The sequence below is a fragment of the Apteryx mantelli genome, chromosome 2 (genome assembly GCF_036417845.1).
Source record: "Apteryx mantelli isolate bAptMan1 chromosome 2, bAptMan1.hap1, whole genome shotgun sequence".
Taxonomy (NCBI): Eukaryota; Metazoa; Chordata; class Aves; order Apterygiformes; family Apterygidae; genus Apteryx; species Apteryx mantelli.
Genome location: NC_089979.1, coordinates 25,571,787 through 25,581,791, shown reverse-complemented (window position 1 = coordinate 25,581,791; position 10,005 = coordinate 25,571,787). Strand labels below are relative to the sequence as shown.

Genomic DNA, 10,005 nt, shown 5'->3' with positions numbered 1-10,005 from the left:
CAGTAGTTCCCTGCAATCTCATAAAGTCCTGTACAAAAAGATACAAATATTGAAGGTATTAAAATTGAAAACTAAATGCAAATTTCTTTGTTTTTAAGCCTACAGTGTGAAATAGATCATGCTATACTATGTGAAGAAAAACTTGTCTGCATTCAAAACGGGTAAGATATTCTGCAGGGAAAGAGAATTAGCAATTCATGAAAAGTATGTGAATAATAAAATGGGCAATAATACAAAATCTAAACATATGTAAAATGCTTAATCACAATCTATATATGGATTTTACATCTCAAGAAGGTAATATAGCATATTCCTTCTCAAGGACATCTCTGAATCTCCATAATAGCCTAGATGTGTACTAGAATTCAAGATTCTCTATCAGTTTGTTTCTGGCAATAAAGTAAGTCCCCTCATTTCAAGTGTTATCATAATCCTTATTTAAGCACTTCAAAGCTTTCAGCCTAAAGAGAGTAGTAGCAGCATGTTCCCACATTTTCAGTGATGCCAGAAAGGTAACGGCCACCAGGCAGGAGCATCATGTACCACGTGCAATGTTCTTCATTAAACTGCGTGTCTAGAGGAAGCAGATTTCTGACAATGACAATTTTCAAGTTCCAAATACCAGAGAAAGTTGCCAATTAGTCGTCTAATCCTTAAATTCTGACCTACTATTTTATAGAACTGAAGATGCCTTGCTCTTATAAACCAGTGATTTTAAAAAGTCTAGCAGAAATACTGACTATTCAAAAAGTACACCGCCTCTTCTCCTCATTAAGACTTTTACATATTTAATTTTTCCTTCTAAGTGTAAAATTTTTTCTTTAGCTTTTATTTAATGAGAGGTGAGGATTCTCAGCACTTACTTGACTGAGCCCTAGAATAGAGGTTACTTCATAAAATGGCAGGAAGGGTGTGTCTCAGTCTTACTTACCTGGATATTTTCAGTGATTTAAAACAGCAACATCACTTAAATCAGAATATTTGTCATCCCCCTCAGTGAAAATTTCTGTAGTAAGCAAGTATTAATACCACTGTACAAAGCTGTAGTAAGAACTCATACAGGCTACAATGCTGTACAATGCTGGTTCAGAAAGATTAAATCTAAGCAGAACAAATTCAGAAAAAAAAAGCTGCAAGGATGATCAGGGAACAAGACTTGCAAAAAGAAAACTAAAGGAGCTTGGCAGGTAGCCCCATGACAATAAGCCTGTTAGGGCATATGGTTGCTGTCTATAAATACACCACACAGGCAAACATCAAGGAAGAAGAGGAATTATTTAAACTAAAGAACAATGTTGGCATGAGAAGAACTTCATATAAAGCAGTCATTAATAAAATTATGCTAAAAATTACACAAATTTTGGAGGGCAGTGCAGTTCTGGAATACTCTTCCAAAGTAGTGGGAGCAAAAATCTGACTACTTTTAACATTGAATTAGTTAAGTTTATGAAGGGAATTCCTATGTACTGCATAAAGTCATTGTCATGATAATGAGAACATATTAAATTTCAGTACTTTATTTATTTAGTGTCTTTGATCCAAAGCACTTATATAAAAAAGCAGTAATGAAAATTCCTTTCAACCAGTACAATAAAAGTCATGATTCCTTGGGGTATTTCATTTTCTTTAGCAAAATGCAATTTGGACATGTTCCATTCAATATTTGCAGAAATGACAGAGCACCAGCCTTATGAATAATAAATCTACAACGTAAGATAAATTATAGGTTATTGAAATGATGTGTTGCAAAGTTTGGATCCAGCCTTTGCATTGCTGAACGAGCAACAGCTGAGGGAATTTGCGACTCTTTGACCGGTTTACAGGTCTCTTCAAATAACTGCCCTGAAAGGCATCGTTTTTAAACTCTGTGAATCTACAGCTCATGAAACTGAAATAAAACCCCTGCTTAGGGCTAGATTCTCTGTAGGCCCGAACCAACAGACCTAGTGAGGATTGCAGTGTCCTTGACATCAGTGGGAGATTTTTGCCGCTCTTGCAGACTTTCACCCAACAGGGGTGTATGTGCTTTGCAAGCCCATCTCTTCCCTCTCTTATTTCTTTCATGGTATTTCAATCTGACAGCCAGCCTAGTGCTATGCTGCATTTTGGTGGATATTCCTAAGCATATGATAACTTACACGCATGCAGTGAGAGGCAGGGACAAGACTATTAACTTATGCCTGTGATCCAGCAGAGAATTTGAACCAGCTCTCCAGAAGTGAAGCCTTAACAAAACATTTCAAGTTTGGATGCCTAATCCAGGTTATCTGAGCCTGCCTTCAGGAACAGGTATATAGCTCACTGGTTTTCAGGGATTCTAAGCACCCTTCTTGCCTATTGACTTTATAGGTCTGGCAAGTTATGTTGAAATCTCTAAGAGTTTTATTTTGGTAATGTTGGAAGGGACCTGTTTCCCTTGCAACTTATGCCCTAAATCAACTACTAATTGATGTGGGGGAAGGGTGTTCAAAGGAAATTTTAAGTGTGAGTAAGTTATTTCACATTACGCATTCTGTGATAGGTCACTGGACATATAGGAATCTGATCCTGGGTGCTCAATTTTCTGTTTCCAAGTGGAGTTGATAAAACAACATCAAAAAATCCAGACTGGACAACAACCTCTAGTAGTCTAATAAGGGAAATTACTTATTTGTACTAAATTTGCTTTATTCTGCTATTTGGGCTACATGTATTCAGTTACCACTCTTAGTTGTGGGATGCAAGCACAGGCTTCCAAACATGACAATTTTAGCTTTATTGTTTTAATTTTTGTTCCTACTAGTTTAAATCTATTTTCTGAACCTTTCTAGTCTTCACAAGTAACAAAGAAAATTGGAACACTATATGTAATAAATTGGCTGGAAAAAAAATGAAAAAAAAGCCATTATGTTCACTGAGTGTCACTAGTTTGTTTTATAACACAAATCACTAGAAATACAAAGAAAGGACAGCAGTGGGTTCTGCCTGTTGGCTGTGAGTGTTTGATGTCTGCACAATTACATAATGGAAAAGGCTGATGATTGAAAAGATAAGCTTATGCAGATTCAGATTATTCTTGAGAACCCAGGTGATCTGCTCTCTCATTTTTTTAAAGGACTTGAAAATGTACAGGCCAGCCTTTGAGAGGGTTTAAGTAGACTAAGTCATTGAACTAGCTAGGAGGAGAATCTGCCCACAGTGAGTGAAGTATTAAGCGCTTTATCTATTTTTTTCTTAGGCCCTGGTGCTTTTTGTTAGTTGGAAGTTGTGAGTTCTTTTCTGAGTAAAAATACGACTTACAGGGTTTTTTTTTCCTCTTAGAGTTTCCTTGGCAGAAAGCTTAATGGAATTGTCTGCCCTCAGCACCTGTTTTCAAGCTTTCCTGATAAAATTAGCTTTTATATCTCAGGATCACATATGGCATCTTTATAATTAGTCTTTTTGCAGTATATGAATGTCAGTTCCTAAAATGCTGCCTGTACTGTTCATATGGGAATATTTCTCTTCATTAAACCAATCCAGGTTTTCCAATGGCACTTCTAATTGTTGAAAACCTACATATTTGTGTGTCTAATCTCAGACCCATTTTGATGGACTGATACTGAGTATCTTTAGCTTCATTGGAACCAAGCTATGTGCTCATAACCTCTGAAAATGGAAGCCTGAGATGTTTTCATGGGCCTCCATAACTAAAACCACTTGTGGAAATGTAGTCTTTGAATATGTAGCTATCTGGAAATGAGCAGCAGTCTTCTCCAAAATGCTCAGTATGGACCTAATCTTGGAAACAGAGGTAGGTCTATGCTTAAGAGCTTCTGAAAAATATTACACTCTGTACCATTTCAAAAGAACAACGTCCCATTTCTAAGACATTTGCTCAAGAGTAAGCAAGTTTCCATGAAACGGGAAGCTCAGAGGTGTTTACAGACATGTGATGATAAGAATTACCAGTCAGAAAGGTGGGGAAATATGTTCCCACATTAGTGATTCACAGGTGTTTTCTAAAACTGCAGCAGTGTCAAGTTTTAAAATACATTGGAAGTGCTACATCTGTCTTGAGATGGTCTTGAGCTACTACAGATACCAGTATAGGTGATAGGGGGTTTGTCCATTATTAGTTTCACAGCTGAGAACTTTTATTCTGCTTGGGTAAGTTCCTTTCCCTGTTCAAATGAGGATTTCTATGGCAAATGCACAAAGTAACTAATTATCATCATACCGCTAGCACTAATGTTAGGGACATGGTAACAGCTGTATGAAAAAGTTAGCATTTAGTACATATGCAACAGGATGAAAATGTGCAAATTCTCAACTTGTAATACAAATTTCATTAGGTTTTCAAGTGCAAAGTTAGTGCAGTGTCAGCAACACTATCTTCTAGGAAAAAAAGAAGATGACAAATAGGAAAACATTTATAAACATAGCTCTTGAAAGCTCTCATGCAAACTGCTGTCAAACTTGTACGCTAATGCAGTGAATCATTCAGGCTCAGTTCGCTGGGGGTACTCCTGCTCATATTGGTAAGACTGGCCATAAGGGATTTAACTTTATAGGCATAGTAGTCCCTTAAGTTGACTGATGGAACCTCTTTCATGCCATCACCAAAATCACAGCTTCTCATGGCACTCTCTAACTGCTTCTGACGCCTATAAAAGTGAGAGAATTTATTGAAGATCAGTGTAATAGGAAGTACTACCACTAGGATACCAGCTAGGATGCATGCAGACGCCGTCAACTTGCCAGCAGTGCTCCCTGGCACCACATCTCCATAGCCAACTGTGGTCATGCTAACTGTAGCCCACCACCAGCAAGCAGGGATGGTGGCTAACCCCTCGTTATCTTCTTTTTCAATGGTGTAAGCCACTACTGAAAAAATGGAGATGCCAACAGAGAGGTAAAGCAAAAGAAGCCCTACCTCTCTGTAGCTATACTTCAAGGTGGCTCCAAGTGACCTGAGACCTGTTGAGTGTCTAGCAAGCTTTAAGATGCGAAAGATCCTCATGAGTCTCAGGACTTGTGCCACCCTACCTAAATTTGCTAAAGTTGGACTACTTTCCACCACCAAGTTGACAATTAAGGTAATATAAAATGGGAGGATAGACATGAGGTCAATCAGATTCAGGGCATGCTTGAAAAATTTTAAAAAGTCAGGAGCTACTGCAAATCTTGCCACCAGTTCAAAAGTGAACCATGCAATACCAAAATGTTCCACGATTTCAAACCGAGGGTCTTCCTCAGGGTTCCCATTGCTGTCCACAATCTGAAAGTCTGGGAGGCTGTTCAGGCACATGGTCACGATGGAGCCCAGCACCACCACTATTGAAAGGACACTGAAGATTCGGCTTAAGACTGAGTAACCAGGGTTATCCAAAGCAAGCCAGAGCTGCCTCCTGACATTTCCGAAGGGTTGTTTGTCAAATTTAGAGGCATCATTGTAGAAAGCCAAAATCTCATCAAAAGACGATGTGGTACTTTCCTGGTCACTTTGTTCTTCCCATTTCTCCTGGTCTGGCTCCATTTTCCTTCCATGGTAGCTGTAACTGCAGCACGAGTCTATAAAGAATTCATTGATTCCCCAGTATTCAATCTCCTGGCTGAAAGAAAACACACAGAGTTCACCCATCACATGGAGCTTGCCAGTGTTATAAAAATGTAACACGTAAGGGAAGAGCTCAGGGTTCCTGTCAAAATAAAATTCATTCTTGGTGTCGTCGTAGTCATCACAGAGCTCCAGTATCGACTCCTTTGAATGGCAGCTCAGCAGTTTGCCCAGTCTGGTCTCGGGGAATCTTAATAATGTGTTGGATCTCATCTTTTTCTTAAAGCCTCCAACGTTGATGCTGATCTCATTGTCTTCAAAATTAGCTTCAGATAAAGCCTTCAGACTCTGCCCTGTCATAGTGAGCTCCTTCCAAAGGGACATAGTGAATAGAAATCTAGGATGCAATCAAACAGAAAAAATCAGCAGAATGGGCAAATCTACTGCATGTTCAGCTATTGACTCTTTCCTTCTTGCTTCCTTTCTTTCCCTTTCTTTCTTTCCTTCTTTCTTTCTTTCTTTTTTTTCTTTCTTTCTTTCTTTTTTTCTGTCTCTCTGTCTCTCTCTCTTTCTCTTTCCTTCCTTTCTTTCTCCCCCTTCTTCCTTTTCTTCCCTTCCTTTCTCCGCTTTCCCCTCTCTCGCGCACCTCCCCGCCGGGGCGCGCAGGGCTGCTCCTTTGTCTCCGCGGTGTTTCCACCTCCCGGTCCCCTTCAGCCGGGCTGCGGCTGCCGCCCGCGAACCAGCCGTGACACACGGCCTCCGGCCGCCGCCACCGCCGCCCCGGCCCGGCCCAGCCCGGCCCGGCCAGCGCCGGCACCGGCACCGGCACCGGCACCGGCACCGCACGCGGCCGGGGCGGCCGCACCGCGCTCCCGCCGCGGAGCCGCCGCGTTACCCGAGGGCCGGAGCCCCGCGCCGCCGCCGCCGCCGCCGCCGCCTCCCGGCCCGGGGCCCCGCTATGCCCGGGGGGCGCCGCCGCCGCCCGCCGCCGCCTCAGCCCGCCGCCGCCGCCGCCGCCGCCGCCGCCGCGCCTTCCCGCCCGCCGCCTCGGGGGAGCCGCCCCGCGCCCGCCCGTCCTCCCGCCCGCCCGCCCTACCTGTGCCTCAGCGCCCGCGGCCCCCTGCCGGCGCGCCCGGCTGCCCCCGGCCCCGGCCCGCCATCGCCGCCCGCGGGGGCTGCAGGGGTCGCGCCGCGGCGGCGCCGCGCTCCCTCCGCCCTCCGCCGCGGCGCCCGGGGCCGGGGCCGGGGCCGGGGCCGGGGCCGGAGCGGCCGCCCGGCGGGCCGCGGTGCTGAAGGGACAGCGGCGGCGCCGCCCTCAGCCCCGGCAGGCGGCCGCGGCCGCGCTCGCCATGGCGACGACCCCCGCGGCAGCCGCCCTCCGCCTCCTCGCCGCTCCGCGCCTCCCCGGCGGCCGCCGCCGCAGGTGGGGCCGCTCCGGCGGCGGCTCCGCGGCGCCGCGCCGCTCCCCGCCCGAGCGGGGACGGCGCGAAGGCGTCCGATGTGCCGGAGGGTGTTTTCTCGCGCTGCCTCCTGCCCCCGCGCACCAGCGCGGCGCGGAGACGGCGACAGCTCCGCAAACTCTGATTCTCCCTCTCCCTCGCTCTCTGCCGCGTGTTTCAGCCCGCAGGACTGCTTCCCTCACAGCCCTGCCGCACACGCCGTCCCCGCGAGCACAACTTGGCCAGCGGCCTCCCGCGGGTGGCCGTGGTGGTGGGGCCCCATAGCCCGAGGGGGGACGCCCACCGGGGGCACCCACAGATGGCAAGGCCCCCACAGCCCCTCTCCCGAGAGGAGACATCCACTGGAGACACCTGCCCATGGATGGCGGGACCCCCACGGCCCCTCTCCTGAGGGGGGACACCTGCCAGGGCCACAGGTTCCTCGGTACAGCCTGGTCCCTCCGGAGAGGCGGGAGAGCAGCACCCCTCGCCCGCCAGCCCCACTCAGGGGCACGCTGTCAGAGCCAGGCCGAGTGCATGGGATCCCCAGGAGGAGGCATGTGCCAAGGGTGGCAGGGAGGTGATGCAGCCCCTTCACTGCACTCCAGAGATGTGCTGCTGCTCTTGACAGGCCAGAGTTTTGTACCTCAGGTGATGGTATTTGGAATAACGTCTAATTACATGGCTACTGGTGGTGGTTTTCTCTGCCTATGCTTGGAGATGGGTGTGAAGAAATCCATCCCCCCCCCCCCCCCCCCGGCCCTTGCTCAGCCCAATGTGAGGCTGCATTTCCTGCAGTGGAAGCCTGGTCCTGGCTGCTGTTAGAAGTGGTATTGGTCCCCGCGTGCATGAGCTACCAGTGTGTCTGACCTGTTCTGAGCAGGAATCTGGGGTGGGGAGGGGGCTGGCTTGCTCTGCGAGAGGCACTCTTTATCTGGCTAACCCGTGTCCTCTCCTGCCAGCTGCCTCTTACTCCTTACCCAACAGAGTCAGAGCCCTCTAGCCCCTGGAAATCAAAGAATCACAGAATGGTTGAGGTTGGAAGGGCCCTCTGGAGATCAGCTAGTCCAACCCCCCCTGCTTAAGCAGGGTCGCCTAGAGCACGTTGCACAGGACCCTGTCCAGATGGCTTTTGAATATCTCGAAGGATGGAGACTCCACAACCTCCCTGGGCAACCTGTTCCAGTGCTCTGTTACTCTCACAGGAGGTTTTTCCTCATGTTCACATGGAACTTCCTGTTTCAGTTTGTGCCCATTGCCTCTTGTCCTGTTGCTGGGCACCACTGAAAAGAATCTGGCCCCGTCCTCTATACCCTGCCTGTTGAGAACACTCTGAATGGCAGCACAGCCTTCTGGTGTATCAGCCACTCCTCCCAGTTTTGTATCATCAGCAAACTTGCTGAGGGTGCACTCTGTGCCTTCATCCAGGTCACTGATGAATAAGTTGAACAAGACTGGACCCAGTACTGACCCCTGGGGGACACCGCTAGCTACAGGCCTTCAACTAGACTCTGCGCCACTGATCACAACCCTCTGAGCTCTGCCATTCAGCCAGTCCTCAAGCCACCTCACTGTCCACTCATCTAGCCCACACTTCCTGAGCTTGTCTATGAGGATGTTATGGGAGACAGTGTCAAAAGCCTTGCTGAAGTCAAGGGAGACACCATCCACTGCTCTCCCCTCATCTACCCAGACAGTTGTCCCACCATAGAAGGCTATCAGATTGGTTAAGCATGATTTCCCCTTGGTGAAGCCATGCTGACTACTCCTGATCACCTTCTTTTCCTCCACATGCTTGGAGATGGCCTCCAGGATGAGCTGCTTCATCACCTTTCCAGAGATGGGGGTGAGGCTGAGTGGCCTGTAGTTCCCTGGGTCCTCCTTCTTGCCCTTTTTGAAGACTGGAGTGACACTGGCTTTCTTCCAGTCCTCAAGCACCTCTCCTGATCTCCATGCCCTTTCAAAGATGATGGAGAGTGGCCTAGCAATGACATCCGCCAGCTCCCTCAGCACCCGTTAGTGCATCCCATCGGGACCCATGGATGTGTGGATGTCAAGTTTGCCTAAATGATCTCTGACCTGATCCTCCTCGACCAAGGGAACGTCTTCCTTTCTCCAGACTTTCTCTCCTGCCTCCAGGATCTGGGATTCCTGAGGCCAGTAGAGACTGCAGCAAAAAGGCATTTAGTATCTTTGCCTTCTCTGTATCATTTGTCAACAGGACCCTTTTCCCATTCAGTAGCTGACCCACATTTTCCCTAGTCTTCCTTTTGCTACTGATGTGTTTGAAGAAGCCCTTCTTGCTGTCCTTGACATCCCTTGCCAGATTAAACTCCAAACGGGCCTTGGATTCCTGTCAACAGTGCCAGAGATCCCTGGGGGCAGAGGGGGAGATGGAGGGTTGTAAACGCCTCCTTGCTGCTTCCCCCAGCACTTGCCACTCCAGTCCTATACATTGCTTTTGGCATGGGGATGTGCCTGGGCCCATGGCACCCTCAGCCCCCCAGAGATGCTTCTCCCCGGAGGTGCTTTTCCTGCTTGCTGCCTCCTGGCTGATGCTTACATTCACCTGGGTCTCCTGCCGATGTGTGCATGGCCACCTCTGCCTCCCAGTCCTCCCATGGCCCTCCTGGGTGTCCCTCCCTTCTCCGCAGATCCCCTGTGTCTGCACTCTGAGTATGGTTTGCTTCACTGCACATTTGGTGGCATCTCACAGGAGCTCAGATCTGCACTGAATTATGCCCACCAGGCTGCCTCCTTGCCTAGAAAAGTGCTGCTGCTGCATGGTTCAGTGCCCACTTCCCCTTCCGGGATGGAGCGTGCAAGAGGCACTGACTGCATGCAGCAGAGAAGAGGCTTTCCAAATGGAGGGACACCTTGCACATTTCCCTGTAACAATGGCTTATTTTTAATCTCCAGAGGGTTAGTTTGTGACAACCTCCTTGTCTGAGAGCTGTGCTACTGAACTGGTCACTGAAGAAGCTGTAATATATTGTCTTTTTATGCTTAGGGCAAGGAATGGCAGGATACAAAATGGAGCCACCAAAT

At 48.0% G+C, this 10,005-nt stretch overlaps 1 protein-coding gene across 1 annotated transcript; it reads right to left on the bottom strand.

Moving 5' to 3' along the window:
• Positions 1–4,444: 4,444 nt before the first annotated feature.
• KCNS2 (potassium voltage-gated channel modifier subfamily S member 2) lies at positions 4,445–5,890 on the bottom strand. Its single transcript, XM_013941907.2, has one exon. The coding sequence runs from the start codon at positions 5,876–5,878 to the stop codon at positions 4,445–4,447; it is 1,434 nt and encodes a 477-aa protein (XP_013797361.2). The 5' UTR covers positions 5,879–5,890.
• Between the last annotated feature and the right edge of the window lie 4,115 nt (positions 5,891–10,005).